A 20,138-nucleotide genomic window follows, 5' to 3' on the forward strand; every position below is an offset into this window, starting at 1 on the left:
CGCCGTCAGTGAGCAATGGACTGGAACAACTGTACGCACGGTCACCGTTCCTCCTTCACGTCCAGGTGAGACGGGTACTGTTCGTATTGAGATGCCAGCTGTGCGTTTTGCCACTGTTACTCAATACGGATCTGGGTCAGAAACCCAAACGCTTACGCAGACGCACACTGGCTCTGATATGACTGATACGGTCGTCGTCATCCTTCCTCGCGTCACTTCCTATGTCACTGTCACCAGTACAGGCACAGATTCTACCACACAAATATTTACTCAGAGCCCTTCTGGGACTGGCAGAGTCGGGACAGTTGTTGTGGAAGTCCCGCCTAGTTATGTCACGACTACTGTCACGGGTACAGGAACTGCTACAAGGACTTTCACCCAATCGCCAACTCAACCGGGAGAAACTGGAACGATTATTATTGAGCTACCTCCTGGTGCTATACCCTACGTGACAATCACAGTGACCGGCACAGGGACCGCAACTACGACCCGAACCACTACACAAACGCCTTCCAGGCCAGGCGAGACCGGCACAGTTGTTATCGAATTGCCTCCTGCGATAATTCCCTACATAACAACCACTGTGACCGGTACAGGGATCGCTACTGCCACTCGAACTTTGACACAGACCCCGACCCAGCCTGGTCAAACAGGAACAGTCATAATTGAGGTTCCTCCTAGTGCCACGCCATACGTGACAACCACGGTTACAGGTACAGGAACTGCTATCACGACTCGAACTCTGACCCAGACTCCAACTCAGGGTGGTCAGACCGGAACAGTGATAATCGAGGTTCCTCCCGTGGTAATTCCTTACGTCACAACCACTGTGACGGGTACTAGAGCCGTCACTACCACTCGAACCTTGACTCAGACTCCAACTCAACCAGGCCAAACCGGGACAGTGATAATCGAGCTGCCCCCCAGTGCCACGCCGTATGTAACGCTCACTAGCACTGGCACTGAGTCATTTACCACGACCATCACATATACGCCCACGGCGTCAGGTCAAACTGGAACTGTTGTCATCCAAGTCCCTTCTTCAGCTATTCCTTTTGTCACAACGACCTCATATGGATCAATAACAGCGGCCTACACAACTACTATAAGCCCTACCCTTTCCGGTCAAACTGGTACTGTTGTTGTATTCAGACCTCAGTCATGGTTGACAACCACTCGCTATGGAAGTGTCTCAGTGGCTTCTACCACAACTTTAAGCCCTGGAAAACCAGGCGACACAGGCACCGTCATCATCGATATTCCTCAGTCCTACACTACCATTATTCGCTACGGCAGTGTCACAGCTTCTTCAACAACAACACAGAGCCCTCGGAGTCAAGGAGATCCAGGCACTGTTCTCATTGATCTACCACAGCCATTCGTGACAACCACCCGTTACGGCAGCGTTTCCATCTCTTCCATAACGACTCAAAGTCCTCGTAACCCTGGTGAGACTGGCACCGTCTTGGTTGATCTGCCTCAGCCGTTTATCACGACGACTCGTTACGGGGGTGTGTCAGCCTCTACGAGAACCACCAATGGCCCGCAGAAACCCGGAGATACAGGCACAGTTATCGTTGATTTTCCTCAGCCTTTTACAACAGTGACTAGCTTCGGTTCCGTAACGGCTATAACAATAAGGACTCTGACTGGGTTTAGTCAAGGATCTACTGGTACTGTTGTTGTTGATATGCCTCAACCTTTCACGACAGTAACAAGCTATGGTGCTGTAACTTCAGCAACAACTAGAACTCTCACTGGTTTCAACCAAGGAGCCACTGGCACCGTTGTTGTTGATATGCCGCAGCCTCACACGACGGTCACTAGCTATGGTGCTGTGACTTCTGCAACGACTAGGACCCTCACTGGGTTCAGCCCAGGATCTACTGGGACTGTTGTTGTGGACCTGCCTCCTCCCTACACAACGATTATCAGGTACGGGAGCGTGTCTGCTCCGGCTACTCGAACGCAAACTCCAGCGTTTCCCGGACAGACTGGCACAGTATTCGTCGACCTTCCTCAGACTTACACTACTGTAACAAGCTACGGCGGTGTAACTGTTGCTACAACAAATATCCTCACACCAGCAACAGCAGGTCAGACTGGCACAATTCTTATCAACCTTCCCAACCCTTTCACGACAGTCACCAGCTATGGAACCGGAACTGTTACAGGGACCAGTATTTTTATGCCGGCTACACCAGGTCAAACTGGTACTGTTGTTATTCACCTTCCCCAACCATTCGCAACCACTACGAGATTCGGTAGTGTCTCTGCACCAACAACTTCAACATTCACACCAACTAGTCAGGGTCAAACCGGAACAGTTTTTATCAACTTGCCTCAGCCATTTGTAACTACGACTAGATTTGGCAGTGTGTCGGTACCGATAACCTCAACGTTCACGCCAACTGCTCCTGGTCAGACTGGCACAGTCTTGGTCAACTTGCCACAGCTATTTACAACTACCACGCGATTCGGTAGCGTCTCTGTACCAACGACTTCGACGTTGACGCCAGCTAGTCCAGGCCAGACCGGAACAGTCCTTGTCGACCTGCCTCAGCCATTCGTAACTACTACGAGATTCGGCAGCGTGTCCATACCGATAACTTCAACGATCACACCAACTAGTCCTGGTCAGACCGGGACAGTCTTGGTCGATCTACCACAGCCATTTACTACGTTTACAAGGTTCGGAAGTGTCACGGCTTTTAGCACCACTACTATGATGCCTACCAGCCCGGGACAGACCGGTACTGTCTTCATCGATGCGCCGCAGCCCTATACCACTATCATTCGTTATGGAAGTGCTTCGGTTAGCTCTATCACCACCCGATCCCCAGCTGCGCCTGGTCAGACCGGCACTGTTTTCATAGACCTTCCTGACCCCTATGTTACCACCACAAGATATGGAAGCGTCACTGCAAGCAGCATGACCATTAAAGCACCTACGTCAGCAGGACAGACTGGCACTATCATCATCGATCTACCGAATCCATACGTCACCACCACACGTTATGGAAGCGTGGCTGTCAGCAGTATTACTACCAAAGAGCCTACTTCACCTGGCCAGACTGGCACCGTCTTGGTTGACCTACCGGATCTGTACGTGACCACAACACGGTACGGATTTGCGACAGCTAGTAGCATTACTACCAAAGTGCCTACTTTGCCCGGGCAGACTGGAACCGTCTTGATTGACCTGCCAAATCCGTATATAACCACAACACGATTCGGGATTGTTTCCTTTAGTAGTATCACTACTAAGACACCAGCATCACCCGGGCAAACTGGCACTGTCATCATTGATTTACCTAACCCTTATCTGACAACTACTCGGTTTGGGAGTATTACAATTGGTAGCACTACTACTACACAGGCCCCAGCTGCACCGGGACAGACCGGCACTGTCATTGTTGACCTTCCAGACCCATACATCACTACCACAAGATACGGTAGTGTTTCTGAAAGCAGGGTCATAACGCAAACTCCGACTTCACATGGTCAAACGGGTACTATTCTCGTCGATCTACCGTTTTCGTACTTGACTACGACAAGATATGGAGTCATTTCGGATGGACGTAGTACTACTACCAAGGAACCAACAGCAGGCGGACAAACTGGAACCATTGTTGTCGATCTCCCTGATCCTTACGAGACTTCTATCAGATATGGAATCATCACTTCTGGCACTAGTACTACCACCAGGGCACCCTCCGGTCCAGGGCAAACCGGTACAGTGATCATAGACCTTCCTGACCCGTATCAAACTACTACACGATATGGTGTCATCACTGAGGGCAGTAGCATGAGGATCCAGGCACCGGCTTCGGCAGGACAAACTGGAACTATCCTCATTGACTTGCCTAACCCATATGTCACAACAACCCGGTGGGGAGGCATCACTGGCAGCAGCAGCACAACAACACAGGCGCCAACGGTCCCGGGAGAGACGGGAACTATTATCATCGATCGTCCCAATGCTTACACCACAACAACGAGGTTCGGGAACGTTGCAGGCAGCAGCACCACCGTCACTATCACGCCAACAAGGCCTGGAGAGACTGGAACAGTTATTGTGGACTATCCCCAACCTTTCACGACTATAGCTCGATACGGACGCGTTACAGTCAGCACCGTTACAACTGAAGCGCCCACAGAACCAGGACAGACAGGCACGGTCATCATTGATCTTCCACAACCTTTCACCACTACAACTAGATTTGGTGTTGCCTCAGTGGCGGAGACGACCACCCAGAGCTTCCAGCCTGGTGAGACAGCAACAGTTCTCGTCGACTTACCCCAGTCTTTAACAACCACAACTCGATACGGAAGTGTCACCATCGCTCAAACAACAACGGAAACCTTTGCTCCAGGTCAGACTGGAACCGTCATCGTGGATCTTCCTCAGCCTTTTACAACAATTACTCGATATGGAAGCGTCACAGCCAGCGAGATGACGACACAGTCTTTTAACCCGGGTGAGACAGCAACAGTAGTCGTCGACCTACCTCAAGCGTTCACAACTGTTACCCAGTATGGAAGTGTGACTCTCGGCCAAACAACTACAGGGCTTTTCAGCCCAGGTGAGACGGCAACTGTCTTTGCGGACCTCCCCCAGCCGTTCACCACCACCACTCGTTATGGAAGTGTTACTGCTAGCGAAATGACCACACAGTCATTCAATCCTGGTGAGACCGGAACTGTCATCGTTGATCTTCCACAACCGTTTACAACTGTTACTCGATATGGAAGCGTGTCTGTCAGTACAATGACCACACAATCATTCAATCCTGGCGAAACTGGCACTGTCTTTGTGGATCTCCCTCAACATTTCACTACTACGACTCGATACGGAAGCGTGACAGTTAGTGAGATAACGACACAGCCTTTTAGTTCAGGCGAAACAGGCACTGTTATTCTGGATTTACCTCAACCATTTACAACTGTGACTCGTTATGGCAGTGTCACAGCAAGTGAAATTACGACTCAATCATTCGTGCCAGGCGAGACAGGAACGGTCATTGTTGACCTTCCTCAGCCATACACGACTACCACTCGCTATGGTGTGTTCCAGGGCAGTGATCCGAACGGCGTAACGCAAACGGAAACGCCGCAAGCCCCTGGGGAAACAGGCACCGTCATCGTTGATCTTCCCCAACCTTACACAACAGTGACCCGTTATGGGCTCGTTGATACTGACCATGAAACAACGACAACTGAGTCCCCGACTATCGCAGGGCAGACAGGCACTGTTGTTGCCAATCTTGCCCAACGATACGTGACTACTACTCGCTACGGCTCGGTTGATCAGGCCCACGAAACGACACAAACGCAGGGACCTTCCAGTCCAGGCGATAACGGCACGGTTCTTGTTGACTTAGCCCAGCCCTACGTAACAGTCACAAGATACGGTTCGGTTGATACTGATCACGAAACAACCACAACGGTATCAGCGACTGTCCCAGGGCAAACGGGCACCGTCATCGCAGATCTCGCCCAACGGTATATAACCACAACCCGCTACGGAATAGTCGATCAGGCCCACGAAACCACTATGACAGAGTCGTTAGCTGGCCCAGGACAAACAGGGACGGTTATCGTTGATCTCGCCCAGCGATATGTAACCAGCACTCGCTACGGTTCGGTCGATATTTCTCATGAAACGACAGAAACCCGACCGGCTAGTGCTCCCGGGGACACTGGAACTGTCATCGTGGACCTCGCTCAGCGATATGTGACCACGACCCGCTACGGGTCAGTTGATCAGGCCCACGAAACCACACAAACCCAAGCCCCCACCTCTGACGGAGAGACTGGTACTGTCGTCGTTGATCTCGCTCAGAGATATGTGACAACAACACGCTACGGTTCAGTTGACTTTGCTCACGAGACGACACAAACCCAAGCTGCCAGTGCTCCCGGCGACACCGGTACGGTCATTGTCGACCTTGCCCAGCCATACGTAACTACAACTCGTTTTGGCTCAGTTGATAAGGCTCATGAGACAACACAGACTATTGATCCTAGTACTGCCGGGGACAATGGCACCGTGATCATCGATCTTGCCCAACCATATGTAACTACAACCCGTTTCGGTTCCGTCGATCAGGCCCATGAGACAACACAGACCGTATCCCCTAATGTTCCAGGTGACAATGGCACTATCATCGTGGACCTTGCCCAACCATACACCTCAACCACTAGGTACGGCTTAGTCAGCGTTGGCGCCGAGACCACTCAGACACAGGCACCCTCAGTACCTGGGGAGACCGGTACCGTTATCGTTGATCTTGCCCAACCCTATACGACGACGACTAGATATGGATCAGTAGACATTAGTGGTGAGACTACGCAGACTCAGACGGCTGCTCACGCTGGTGACACTGCAACTGTGCTTGTCGACCTCGCGCAGCCATACACAACGACTACTCGCTACGGTCTAGTGCAAGCTAGTCAAGAGACTACTCAAACACAGTCCATCGCTAACCCAGGCGACACCGGAACCGTCATTGTTGATCTGGCCCAGCCTTATTCAACCACGACCCGATACGGGTTGGTCGATGCGTCCGGCGAGACCACACACACACAAACCCCGAGCAACCCAGGAGAGACAGGTACCGTTTATGTCGACCTTGCTCAGCCCTACTACACAACAACCCGATATGGGCAGGTTAGCGCAGGTGGTGAGACGACTCAAACACAAACAGCTAGCAACCCAGGAGATACAGCTACGGTTTTGGTTGATCTTGCTCAGCCTTATCTGACAACAACCCGATACGGGCAGGTAAGTGTCGGAGGGGAAACAACGCAGACACAGACACCTACTTCTCCCGGTGGAACGGGCACAGTTCTCGTCGATCTAGCTCAACCTTATGTCACAGCAACTAGATACGGACAGGTCAGCGCAGGTGGCGAAACAACACAGACCCAAACTCCTAGTGCCCCTGGCGAGACAGGCACAGTTTTTGTTGATCTTGCCCAACCTTATCTGACAACAACCCGATACGGGCAGGTCAGTGCAGGTGGCGACACAACTCAGACACAGACGCCTACTGCTCCTGGGGAGACAGGCACCGTTCTCGTTGACCTAGCTCAACCGTATATTACAACGACTAGATACGGGCAGGTTAATGTAGGTGGCGAAACAACACAGACCCAACCACCCACTGTGCCCGGCGAGACTGGTACTGTTCTTGTGGATCGGCCTCAGCCTTATGTCACAACCACTAGATATGGACAGGTTGATGTAGGTAGTGACACAACACAGACACAGACACCTACTGTAGCCGGTGAGACAGGCACAGTTCTCATCGATCGACCTCAGCCTTATGTCACAACAACTCGTTACGGCATGGTCAATGTCGGTAGCGACACAACACAAACGCAGTCAGCTACTGCTCCTGGTGAGACCGGCACAGTTGTGGTAGACCATCCACAGCCTTATGTAACTGTCATGCGCTACGGAATGGTCACGGCCAGCACGATGACAACTGAGTCGCCTAGTGTTGCTGGAGACACAGGAACTGTTATCGTCGACTTACCCGAGTCCACCGTCACCGTCACGGAACTTTACACAGGGACCGATACCATCACAGGGCCAACCACCGTCACCACTATTCCGGCGTCTGGGTCAGCTCCTGGCACAGTCATCGTAGCAACACCGCCTACACGACCGGTCACTATCACAAGATTCTACACTGGAACAGAGACTCTGACAGGACCTACTACGGTCACCACAATGTCTGGTTCAGGAACCGATCCAGATACAATCATCGTGGAAACTCCCCCTGCTACGAGCACGCGCTTTTACACTGGTATTGAGGTCTTGACTGGTCCAAGAACGGTAACAACCATCACACCCACTGGCACCGAGGCGGGTACGGTTATCGTGGAAACGCCCCCTGTCACCAGCACGCGCTTCTATACTGGAACAGAGACCTTTACTGGCGCAAGGACAGTTACAACTATAACACCCACAGGTACTGAGGCAGGCACCGTTATCGTCGAAACACCACCAGTTACAAGTACACGCTTCTACACCGGCACAGAGACTTTAACTGGGCCAAGAACAGTCACCACCATCACACCTACTGGTACTGAGGCAGGTACAGTTATCGTGGAAACACCACCAGTTACGAGTACCCGTTTCTATACTGGCTCGGAAACTCTGACGGGCCCAAGGACGGTAACAACCATTACGCCTACAGGCACAGAGGCCGGAACCGTAATTATCGAGACACCGCCAGTAACAAGTACACGTTTCTACACTGGTACCGAAACCTTGACGGGTCCAAGGACTGTAACAACTATCACACCTACTGGTACGGAGGCCGGAACAGTAATTGTTGAGACGCCACCTGTGACAAGCACCCGACGGTATACTGGTACCTCATCTTTGACCGGTCCAATCACTGCAACGACAATCACTCCGACTGGAACTGAAGCTGGAACAGTCATCATCGAAACACCAACTCCTACCGTCACAAGCACAAGATCATACACTGGTACAAACGTCTTGGGAGGACCAACGACAGTCACTACAATTTCGCCTACTGGTACCGAAGCTGCCACGGTTGTTGTCGAAACTCAGCCACCCCAATATGTAACCAGTACTAGAGCATACACTGGTACAACATCCCGAGCGACCGCCATGACAGTCTCAACAGTTCAGCCCTCAGGAACTGTTCCTGGCACATACATAGTCGAAACACCCACTCCTCCCCCATCTTTCAGCTGTGACGAGGGAGGATATCTGATCCAAGTGACGACTCTATATCGACTAAACCTGGTCAGCGGTGTGAACAGCCAAGTCGCTACCGGCATCGGACCAGGAGGAATCATCAACCCCATCACCTACAATATCATCGACGACCTTATCTATGGTATTGTCCAGATCGGTAATGCCACTGTTCCAAGGAGTCAAGTCATTCGCATTGGAAGCACCGGATCTTACACTTTGATGGACACAATCATTGATGGCAACTGGAACAGTGGAGATACAGACGATAACGGTTATTTCTGGATTGCTCAGTCTGGTAGAGCATGGGCCAAGATCGATGTTGATCCAAGACGATCCACCTACGGAACAGTACTAGCAAGAGGAACCGCATCACCAACAAATGGTATCGCAGATTGGGCATTTGTTAAGAACGGCGGTCGTTATCTCTATGGCCTCCAGTCAGCTGGTACCAGCAGTTCCAAGACAGGCGTGGCTAGATTCAGTCTCGATACTCAACAGTGGGAGTTCCTTCACGATCTTGGGTTCATTTCTGGTACCAACACTTGGGGTGCCGTTTATGCTGTTGGACCGATGCTCATCTACGCGTCTGAGAATACTTCAGGTGTTATTTATCGGTTCAATCTTGCGACGTATGAGAAATCGTTGGTCGTCCAAGGTCCCAAGACATCTACGAACGATGGTGCTCGTTGTATCAACGCTTCGCCACCAGGATCAGGATCGTAGTCTGTTTAAGGCGAAGATATAGTCATTTGCCTGATTAGCAATTAGGAGGAGTTGGTGATAATTGTTCTTGTTTAACTTGGTACATTCTTTCTTTTTATTTCCTGTCACTTAATGGTCATCGCATATATCAATTTTCTTTGTCACATAGTCCATAGTTCAATTCCAAGCAACTAGTCCTTCTTAATCAACATCATCGAAGTGATATTCATCTCCTCCGCTTGTATTCTGCTCGTTTAACTTCCTCATCCCCGACTCAACATTGTCGCATCTCAAATCGTGCAATTCAACGTCTGTGTCTTCTTCTTGTTTGCCTTCACTGACTTCACCTCTAGTGGGTATCCTGACCTATCAGCCCGTTGCCATTCTTCCGACTTCTTGAACTCTTCTCGGATCGGTTCCAACAACTTATTGAGAGCCTGGATCAGTGCTGGTTTGATAGCCTGCGGCGTCAAGATGTCTTGTTCGTAGTCTTTCTTGAGCTTGTCGGTGTCTTGATAGACAAGAACCTCTCCGTCTCTCTGCTCCACCACAAATTCCACCGTGCCCTTGAGTGCAAGAATGCGAAAGATGACATGCTCAATGATCGCAATTACACCGTTTCCATCCACCTGTCTTAGCACGCAAACTGCTTTTCTGATCTTCTTGGACACTTCTTCGGGTGTGTTTAGCAGTCCAATCTTGGAATTTGGATCGCTTGAGCTCATCTTTTGTGCTTGTCCAAGACCTGGTACCAAGACATTCATCAGATGTGCCCTCTTCTTATATCCGAGCTTGGGTAGATTCTCGAGGGCAAAGGTAAAGATTTTTCGCTGGTCGACACCACCGAGCTCTGCGTCAACTTTGAGGTACTCCTCGTCCAGCACCTGCATGATGGGGTAGTTCAGGCTAGTAACATCAGGGTTATCGTCTTGTTTGACCACTTCTGAGCATGCTTTGCGCTCAGTTGAAAACGATGTCGTGCTCCCCATCTGCGAGCGATCCATAGTGTACTGTCTGTCCCATTGAAATGAGCCTCCGATAACAAACTCGAGTCGGTCGGTACTGACACCGATAGCTCGCAGGAGGCTTTTGATCACAAATTGGTAGTAGTCGCATCGATGGGAGATTAGCTGGGCTGGTACGCCCACGCTATCGAAGAGCCCATGGACATCGGCAATGAGTATCTTGACGCGACATCCAGCTTCAAGAAGTTCTGCGATCTTGACCATGGGTACCAAATAACCGCAGTGTGGTTTCCCCGTGGTCGCGGTGCCCCAGTAGATTTCCAGTGGTCGTTTCTCGTTGAGGACAACATTGTCAATAATCTCCGAGTTCAAGATCTCAGCCAGATTGGCTTTGATCAGACGGAGCGATTCTTCAGGCGTCATCGTCACTTGACTTCGGTGCTTCGATGGCTAGCAGCTGTGTTGTCAAGAGGGAAAAGAAAGGAAAGGAAAGAAGTCAGTTTGCAAAGAAAGGGGAAAGCGTTTTATGTAACATGTGACGGTGAAGAGTCACATATCAGAATAAACCTTTGCTACAACACCAAAGTTTGTTCCAGGGCAGAGTCGGATAGGGCAGAGCAATTTCTAAGGGTTTCCAAACTCAAATAAAGAGATCACGTCCAATCGCAAAGTCAGATGGGAGGAACTTAAATCATTATCAATTCAATCTATAATCTGTAGGGGTGGGACTATGTATGCATCAACTCCAGGGCGCTGTTCGAAGTGTCCGACATCGGCTGATGTTCTTTCCGTCGCTGCTGAACCATTTTATGAATAGCACCACCAGTATATATCATGGAGACAACCACACCGACTACAGAATAAGCGATAATCAATGTGGTCGACGCACCAGATAAGTTCAGACCAAGGCCACCATTGATGATTCCAAAAATCATGATACCTCTACCGTACCAAATATGAGCATGGCTGATGGTTGTTCGTCGCTGGAACTTGACGTAGTTTCTGTGATGCATCCATCCCAGGACCGGTTGGACAATCATCAGGACACACACGATTCCTCCGAGTACAATATGAGGGTCGCTGAAAGACTACAGTGTGTTAGTAATTGCATCATATACTAACTGGTATCCAACTTACATCTCCGCCATGATCTGCGGCAGCCTTGCCAACGCCAACGCCAACCCACATGCCAATAAAGGCAATCATCTGCCATGAAGCGTGGATTTTCCATTTCCCAATAAAAGGCATGAGGACAGAGCCAATGGGGAATCCCAGCAGAAAGACGACAGCCATGATGGCACCGTGGATGGAACCAGTATTATCCTCACCCCCACCCCCACCGGAGACGGCATTATCACTCTTCTGAGTGCTAGTAGAATTGGTGAAAGGATTGCCGTTGCCGTTGACGCTAGCCTTGGAAAGGTCAACAGAGAAATCGTCGGTTCCATCATGCTCATTGATGTCGGCACTCGTGTCGCTTGTGTCTAGGGAACTGCCCTTCTTCCAAGCACTGATCCAATGGTTCGACCCTGCCAAGTCAATACCAGTCGCATCAGACCAATGTATATTTGCCACCATAGTCTTGTTCGATGTACCGCTTCCGCTGAGCAGTTTGACATTACTCATGCGATTATAATTCGGCATGACATGACCTTCGCCCTTTCTTGTACTCAAGGTCACGTTGCCCGACCCGTCCTGGTAGATGACAAACATGGTGGAGCCGCTCATGCGAGAGCCGGTGCCGAGGGCGATCCATTGGTAGTCTGTGGGAGCTTCGAGGCGAAGGTAGAGATCGTTGGAGGTCGAAGAGGATGTCGAGGATGGAACTGCCCAGCTGTAGCAGATTTTCTTTGACGATGCGTCGCAGTAGGATGCAGGTGAACTGTATGCTGTGCTAGTGACTGGTTGATCTTGAGTAAGTCTCTGCAATACCGTGTCTCAATAGGAATGTCTTGGTACTTACATAGTAACAAAAGAACCAAGGCAAGTGTTTTCTCAATCATGGTCTTCATTCTAACAATGTTCTGTGTGATAATATCGAAACAAGATGGAAAAGAAACTGCTGAATGCTTGTGAATGCAATCAAAATATGGATCTGAATCAAGCTCCCTTTTGTATCCCAGGTCAAATATCTCGTCTCCTGTAAGTCTACTCTGCACCATTACAAGCCACAACGCCAAGCCTACGTAACCCTTCAACCCTTCAACAGTCCGCGTCGCTCTTTAATCAAATCCCCGGGCATTAATTCATCAGTCGGTCCAATCACAACTCTACTAACTCCGTCGGTAACTCAGCCACCTTTCATCCCAAATTAGACACTCGTCGGTTATTATGTCAGATTTTGTCGGTGCTTTTCATGGATCGCCGCTAATTGATCTCCCGTTCTTGGCAAAACAAGAGACATGGTCGCGAATTCTAGACGCTTTCGACGTCGGGACTTACGTGGCCTTGAGTAAATGGTCCGGCTCAATTGGACAAATGACAATGGCTATGTTGGCCATGCGTTTCATGTCTACTTGTCGTATCCATTAGCCAGGGAGCGAATATTCCCTGCACGTGAAGTCTAACTCTAAGTCTATCTTGAAGGTTCTCACAACAGCCAAAGTACCGACACGGTCCAAGGGGTATGAGCAAGATGGCTATGGTGAGATTTAAGCAACTCGACGCGTAAGAACTAAGAAATGGTAGCCAGATGCTTGATTCAGCGTTGCACAAGCCCAAATTGAGACTCAGCCGAACGGATGACGCTGGCGCTGTGGCATGGTACCTGTCATGCCGATGTTCTTATTGGCTGATTGAGAATAACCAATCCTTCCAGTCACTTTTGAATGCTTACGCCAAGCTTTGCCAGCTGCAAGTGTTTGCATGTTCAGTAAGCCGCTGTATTATATTTTCTATCAATTCCCCGGGATCAAGTCAGAGAATCCCTGCTGGCTCGGACACGGAGCCTCGGTCGTGTACGGCCGAGCTCGCACAACACGACATCCTCATTGGACCAGGGCATCTGTAGATGATTCTGTTATTTACTGTATCTAACCACTTCACATTAGAAATACAGGTAATGACTTAGCATGACTCAATAGTCCGGTCTTGATACGTGGCTAGCCTGTCGATCTTCATAAATTTCTTGATATTCTGTTCCAATGCGCTATATTTAATCTAATCATCGTCATCAGACTCGTCCCCTGAGTCACTATCAACATCGCCTGCTTCGTCACCACTGTCCTCATCACCACTACCCCCGTCCTCGAAAGCGTTGGGGACTGTTGCAACAGCCTTTGGTGAGATCCCCACAGGGTCTAGCGCCTTTGCAGCAACGGCATCAAATCCAGTACTCTTAGCTTGAGCGAGTCGGGCAGTGAAAGGTCCAAAGCCCTTCTCATGGAACCCCAGAAAAGCACCAGGGTCTGAGGCATCTCCTCTTGGTGGTCTCTCCGATAGCGCCCATCCCATAACCGCATTTCCAGAGGCGGCTTCAGGTCCTAGACCCAGTGTGCTGTCGAGGCAGTTCTCGCAGAGAAATGTGTAAAGCAACGAAGTCGCATTGACTGAGGTTCCATCAGGTATGGGCCTGACCTTGAAGTCTCCCTTGACCACAGCTGGGTTGTCTTCGTCTATAGCTTGTCGGAAAGATGACATGACTCCTCCTTTTCCATCTGGCCACGCCGTCAAGATAAAGTTTCCTTCCATATCTCCCGTCAGTCCAGCTGCACCCCATCCTTCACCATTGGCAAGGGGAAATTGTAGCTGGCCGATAAAAGAACCCGCTGTAGTGTTTGCGGCGGTGTTGGCGTCTGGTAGTGCGAATGCAAAAGTAAATGAGGTTTTGGAACCAAAGAAGCGTTCCATGGTGAGCCCCGTCACTTGGTCGACGAATGGCTCTGTGATTTGGCTTGTTGAGGAGGTAGGCTCGTCATCGGCTAGCGCAAGTGCGGGAAGAAGTAGACTTGTGAAGAGGATGCGGTGGGGGTTGATGTGTTTTTGGGCAGGTCGCCTGTTTTGGATATTTCGAAGAAAAGGCATCTTGAATGTGAGTTGTGTGAGACTGGTAGAGAACAAGAATGTTTGTTTGAAGGGATAGATAGAATGAAGCGAAGTGTGATGCTGTCTAAGCTCTGATAATTATTCCATGATGCAGAAACAGACAAATACTTATATCAGTCACCGGGCCGAAGCCAAGAAAAATGAAAATAGCTTCAAACCAAAGACCTGCCTTTTTACACTTGAAGGTGCTAATTTCAGCAAGCGACCGTTACAGTCTTAATTGAGGTCGGCCCAAAATACCGTCTTGGCCATAGACGGACCTCCATCGTCTCCGAAAAGGCCTCACGACCGTCTCCGTTTGCAACGCCCCTCCGTTCTATAACCGCTGACTGTTTGGTTTCTACTATGAATAGCACATTGTTTGAAGCCATGGCCATGGGTTGCAATTGGGATCAACGTTACTGGTGGAAAGTAGGGACGAAACGGTTTGAAACATTGACAGAGCCTGTTTCCCAAGCACAACCGGTTGACTTGGGGCATGAAGGCCTGAGACGTTGAGTTGAGGGTGTCAGATTTAAAAGTCAAGCAAGTCACCATTTAATGGTAGTCCTGACTACCTATTTTTTCACCTCCTAGAAAAGCCACATGAAACACGTCAAGGGGATTCGCGTTTTGTCAACGGTTTCGTACCAGGCATGATGGGATGCTTCGCTTAGCATTGCCGTTGGCCTCTCTTGAAATGTTCCTTTGTTCTCTCATGTTTAAGCGAATGGAAATATCTTGATGAAAATCATGTTGTATCATTGGGTAAACTGTAGGGTCCTCGACTGTCACCAGTAATGGGATTTGAGTATACTTAAAATAATCCACCTTGTCATTGGTTCGGTTTATTGGACATGGCTTTGAGTCAGGAGCTTATCTATGATCACGTGCCCTGACTCGATAAGCTACAGCTGTATTTCCGCAAGTGAGCACAGCCACGATACGGTTTTCTTAATGGACAACTCAATCACATAATGCATTTCTACATCATTGAACTGCATAACACAAAACCTTTCTCTTACTAATAATACCTAGGGCATAATAATAGAAAAATGTTCAGTTAACTTATTTGTCTGCAGTTGATGGCCTCGTTATTCAGCATTAAAGTCTTTATATAGTAAATAAGGACAGCATAGGGTAACTCACAGCCACAAACCGCGCCACACTCAGTACGCGTTTCTACACGTGCTTTGGCATATAACGTCAGCATACGTCAATCAGCTGAAACGCAATCTCATTTCTCTAATCTTAAACTCATCTCACCAACCAGATAATCCACCAAGCGAAGCATCACCTACCAACTACACTAGATATCCATCATCATGTCTTCTTCTCAAGCCTCTTCACAAGAACTCTCTGACATGAGAACCTCCCAGCCTCTGGAGACAGACCAGCCCAAGGCCCAGCATTCCATGGGTAAGACATCTCTTGTCAAGACGCGTCGGTGGAATCTTATGCTGACCCTATGTAGACCCTCAAAAGGCTCCCGAGACTACAGAGCCTAGCCTCGAACTCCGTGGAGGAGGTGCCTGCGATGGCAGACTTTGTGGCATTATTCCTTGCCCCATTCCAGTCAACTGCTGGATCATCCCTTGCCCCTGCTGTTAAGTGAACGCGGTGGAGAATAGCCTTTAGTGGCCGGTATATATGCAACGATATGGGTTTTGCACATATTCACTGAATAATTAATGCGAGTTGGTATTTCGTTATGCAATTTATAGATCCTGTTAGGATGTTGTTATCTTCGAAGAGTCTGGCTCGATGTTACACAAAAGACAATGAACAGTCAATGACGTAACCTGCATTACTTCCTGGGCTTTCTGACTCTTTGTAAATTAAGACGCGGTATCTGAGTTCTCCCTCTATTGTCGCAAACGCTATAATCGGAGTATCTCAGATACAGCACCAAGCATCACCCAAGATATGAGAATGAAGACTGTAGGTTATCCAACATCTATTCCAGGACATTGGATTTTGGGGTAAATGGGGCCCCATCGTCGACCCGCTGTATCGTGTTCTAGAACCCCAACAACTTGAAGAAGTCAACGTTATTTCCGACAAGGCTAGTGCACATAGTTACTCACTGAAGATTTAACAACAACTTACTAAATACCTAGTAGGAAGCATATACACTTGCGTAAAAGATCAAAAGGAAGCCAGCAATATTGATGGAGCAAAGTTGGAAATGCACACTGTCACCTGAGTTGTTTCTAGTACGAAAGTTGAATGCTTTCATCATCCTCTTTATTAGCCATCTTTTACGATGCCATTCAAGATTATCATTTGCAAAGTATCTATTCTAGTATCTGTTGTGAACGATACAGGGAATATATGAGGCTCAACAAATAGTTTGCCGTTACCAACTGCCCTGTAACCAGAGTAGCCACTTGCCGAGGTTTTCCATGTGCACCCCTGATCCCCAGCTTTACCGAGGTTGGCTAACCACGTGACGTGCCATTGCGACGCGCTTGTGACATGTTAAATACACATTCCATCACCATCACATGCTGCTGACAGCTATTTCCGACTTGAACAAACTCATCAAATCCATTGTTTTCTAGCAAGTTTCGTTGCATAATAATCATGGTTTTGTCACAGAAGCAAGGCCGTCGCGAGACGTTGACCGTCGTCGACAACAGAACAAATCAGAGCTACGAGATCCCCATCACCCATAACTCCATTCCAGCAACAGAATTCAAGAAAATCAAGGCTGAGGCTGGAAATGATCGTCCAGAAGATGAGACGAACCAGGGTCTCAGAGTTTATGATCCCGCCTACATGAACACTGCCGTCGTACAGAGCAAAATCACATACATCAACGGCCTGGATGGCGTTCTTCGCTATCGCGGATACCCCATCGAGCAGTTGGTGGAAAAGAGCGATTTCCTCGAGTCTGCCTATCTCCTCATTTATGGCGAGCTTCCCACAAAATCAGAGTACGACTTGTGGCATGGCGAGGTGATGCACCACACATACATTCACAGCGACATTGAGAACATGTTCAAGTCGTTCCGCTATGATTCTCACCCCATGTCCATGCTGACTGCCGCCTTTGCTACCCTGGGAGCGTTTGCCCCGGAAGCCAACCCTTCTCTCGCCGGCCAGAAGCTCTACACCAATGCCGCGTCAGGCAACTTGGAAGCCCTTCAGATGTTGGACAAGCAGATTCTCCGTATCCTTGGAAAGGCGCCCACTCTCGCTGCGGCTTCTTACAGAATGCGCCAAGGCCGACCTTTCAACCGACCAGCACAGGATTTGGGATACACTGGAAACTTCCTGTACCTTCTGGACCATCTCTCCGAGACCGACTACAAGCCGCATCCCGTTCTTGCCAGGGCTCTGGACAAGCTTTTCATCATTCACGCCGACCACGAAGTCAACTGTTCCACCGCCACAGTCATGCAAGTTGGAAGTTCCCTGGTGGACCCTTACAGCGTTGTCGCTGCAGGATGCGCAGCACTCTACGGCCCATCTCACGGAGGCGCTTCCGAGTCAGCGATCCGCATGCTGATCGAGATCGGATCTCCAGAGAACGTCCCAGCATTCATGCAGGCAGTTGAGAAGCGGGAACGCGTTCTTGTCGGATTCGGTCACCGTGTCTACAAGAACGTCGATCCTCGCTCCACCGCCATCCGCAAGCTCGCCGAGGAAGTCTTCGAGGTCACCGGCAGAAACAAGCTGTTGGACACGGCTCTCACACTTGCCGACTATGCCCGAAAGAGCGAATTCATGCGCAGCAGGAACCTGTACCCCAACGTCGACTTTTACTCTGGTCTGATCTACCAGGCCATGGGTTTCCCTCTTGACTTCTACCCTGTCTTGTTCGCTGTCCCACGATGCGTTGGATGGTTGGCGCACTGGAGACAGATGATGCTGAACTCAGCTGGTGTCAAGATCTGGAGACCTCGACAGCTGTACATCGGAGAGGGCGAGAGAGAGTATGTTGAGGCCAAGGACAGAAAGGCCAAGGCTGATGCTACAGTCTTTGATGCTCCTGTCAAGGTTGGACACGGTGGAAACAGCCAGCGCACTCTACTTGCTACCTCTAGCAAGGAGTTGAAGAGTAAGTTGTAAGATGTGAAGGATATAGTGCTGGTATTTAGGTGTATATTGCATTCTATTTAGCGTTCTTTATATGTAATCTTGGACATATATCTCAATGAATCTAGCTATTCAATGATAAAAGATCCGCGTGTGGATATTCATATTTGTGTGAACCCTTCTTACCAAGCATCATCGGCCAACCAACTCGACTCTAATGCTGGAGGCAAGGTTACTGGCTTGGTAACATTTATCTCTATATCCTTCAATTCGATAATCGCCTCCAGTTCTTTGTGTCGCGCCATGAGTTCCTTGCACATGTTGTTCCTTTCTCCCCACAGGTAACGGTCATTCGCTGACATGGTCATTGCGGCGTCGCCAGCTCCCATCATCATCGGAATCGTGACGGGGGCAGCCAGGCCACCTGTCAGTAACGTCAAGAGAGCGGCGCCAGCGCGCGAGCGATTTAAATCCGTGTTGCGTTGAGCATATTCGACTCGGAGGTTGGCAAAGTGGTCGAACATCTTCTTGCAAATCTCCGTCGAGGATTTTCCGACAAGAAGGAAGGATAATAAGATGGCATAGTCGACGTCGTTCCAGTAGGTGTTGACATCATTCCATCCCTTTCGAAGAGAGTCAAAGTCTTTGTATTAATCGTTAGTGACAGGTTCGAGATGGAAGAAATATTTTTACTCACGTTCGTTGACCTTGACAATATCCTTGTGTTCATTGACTGTTCCAATGTACTGAACTCTCGAGATAGCCTTTATTCTATCTTCATCCCATTGCTGTCCTTGGCAGTGTGAGTGTCCTGGTTGATGGCTCCAGTAAAGTCCCGTCGTAAACTTCTCCAGAAGAGTCTTGCGAGAATACCAGATGCTCCTTGGAATGAGACAGAGTGTTAATTGGACCTTGAAAGTCGATGACAGGATAATTGCCAAATTTGGCGACAACTCGGAGCTATCCCAAGAGATGAGTTCAAGAATTTCGCTGTCGAGATCCGCGTCGATCTGGAAAGGGTTGCGCTCCTCAAGAATCGGGGTCGTAACTAGGACTGCCACCCATCGGTCTTGCTTTGGCTTCTTGGGAGTCTTGGCATCAGAACCAGGCGTATCTTTGCTGAATGATCCTGTGAATTTATTAGAAAGAAGTTTAGTTCATGTCGCCTATTGTTACTCACCGCTACCAGTTTGGCGTAGGATCCAATCGACCAGCGCACGCACCATCGATCTCAGCTGCAGTGAGAAGTGATGCAGTTTGTCGCCTGCGGTGGCTACTTGGTTCTTCACCAAACCAACAATTTGCTCTGACGGGGGTGCGATCTCGGGTATCTGGACAGGAACAAAGTATTTCACCACCGCCGGTGCTCTATCCCATTTCTCGTTCAACGAGATAACCAAGTCAAAAATTCTAGAAGTAACATAGGCTAAAATAGGAATAACAGCAAGGTTTCGGTATAATTGGTACCGTTCTGGGCAAAGAACAAAGAGAGTCGCAACGATGGTAACGATGCAGACCAGCTGCTGTTTCGCTACATCTAAATCGTGTCGGCGCTGGGGCAGAACCGCCGGAGGGGGCGAGCCAGGGGCCATGCTCTCTTGGGTCTGTGATCTAAAAGAAACAGACAAGGATTTGATAATTGAATGATGTATGAGAAGCAG

At 49.4% G+C, this 20,138-nt stretch overlaps 6 protein-coding genes across 6 annotated transcripts; 2 read left to right on the forward strand and 4 right to left on the reverse strand.

Moving 5' to 3' along the window:
• Positions 1-15: 15 nt before the first annotated feature.
• Positions 16-9,466, forward strand: FGSG_12118 (uncharacterized protein; the record flags this gene model as incomplete). The annotated part of the gene is made up of 2 exons (XM_011319955.1): positions 16-31; positions 66-9,466. The coding sequence occupies 2 exons, from the start codon at positions 16-18 to the stop codon at positions 9,464-9,466; spliced, it is 9,417 nt and encodes a 3,138-aa protein (XP_011318257.1).
• A 269-nt stretch (positions 9,467-9,735) lies between these two features.
• Positions 9,736-10,833, reverse strand: FGSG_02349 (uncharacterized protein; the record flags this gene model as incomplete). The annotated part of the gene is made up of 1 exon (XM_011319956.1): positions 9,736-10,833. One exon carries the CDS (start codon positions 10,831-10,833, stop codon positions 9,736-9,738), a length of 1,098 nt encoding a protein of 365 aa, XP_011318258.1.
• A 305-nt stretch (positions 10,834-11,138) lies between these two features.
• Positions 11,139-12,920, reverse strand: FGSG_02350 (uncharacterized protein; the record flags this gene model as incomplete). Its single annotated transcript, XM_011319957.1, has 4 exons — positions 11,139-11,498; positions 11,548-12,311; positions 12,374-12,423; positions 12,853-12,920. 4 exons carry the CDS (start codon positions 12,918-12,920, stop codon positions 11,139-11,141), a joined length of 1,242 nt encoding a protein of 413 aa, XP_011318259.1.
• Positions 12,921-13,569: 649 nt separating this feature from the next.
• On the reverse strand, positions 13,570-14,433 carry FGSG_02351 (uncharacterized protein; the record flags this gene model as incomplete). Its single annotated transcript, XM_011319958.1, has 1 exon — positions 13,570-14,433. The coding sequence occupies one exon, from the start codon at positions 14,431-14,433 to the stop codon at positions 13,570-13,572; it is 864 nt and encodes a 287-aa protein (XP_011318260.1).
• A 2,586-nt stretch (positions 14,434-17,019) lies between these two features.
• FGSG_02352 (uncharacterized protein) lies at positions 17,020-18,510 on the forward strand (the record flags this gene model as incomplete). The annotated part of the gene is made up of 1 exon (XM_011319959.1): positions 17,020-18,510. One exon carries the CDS (start codon positions 17,020-17,022, stop codon positions 18,508-18,510), a length of 1,491 nt encoding a protein of 496 aa, XP_011318261.1.
• A 149-nt stretch (positions 18,511-18,659) lies between these two features.
• FGSG_02353 (uncharacterized protein) lies at positions 18,660-20,069 on the reverse strand (the record flags this gene model as incomplete). Its single annotated transcript, XM_011319960.1, has 4 exons — positions 18,660-19,120; positions 19,175-19,606; positions 19,658-19,887; positions 19,945-20,069. The coding sequence occupies 4 exons, from the start codon at positions 20,067-20,069 to the stop codon at positions 18,660-18,662; spliced, it is 1,248 nt and encodes a 415-aa protein (XP_011318262.1).
• Between the last annotated feature and the right edge of the window lie 69 nt (positions 20,070-20,138).

The sequence above is a fragment of the Fusarium graminearum genome, chromosome 1 (genome assembly GCF_000240135.3).
Source record: "Fusarium graminearum PH-1 chromosome 1, whole genome shotgun sequence".
Lineage (NCBI taxonomy): Eukaryota > Fungi > Ascomycota > Sordariomycetes > Hypocreales > Nectriaceae > Fusarium > Fusarium graminearum.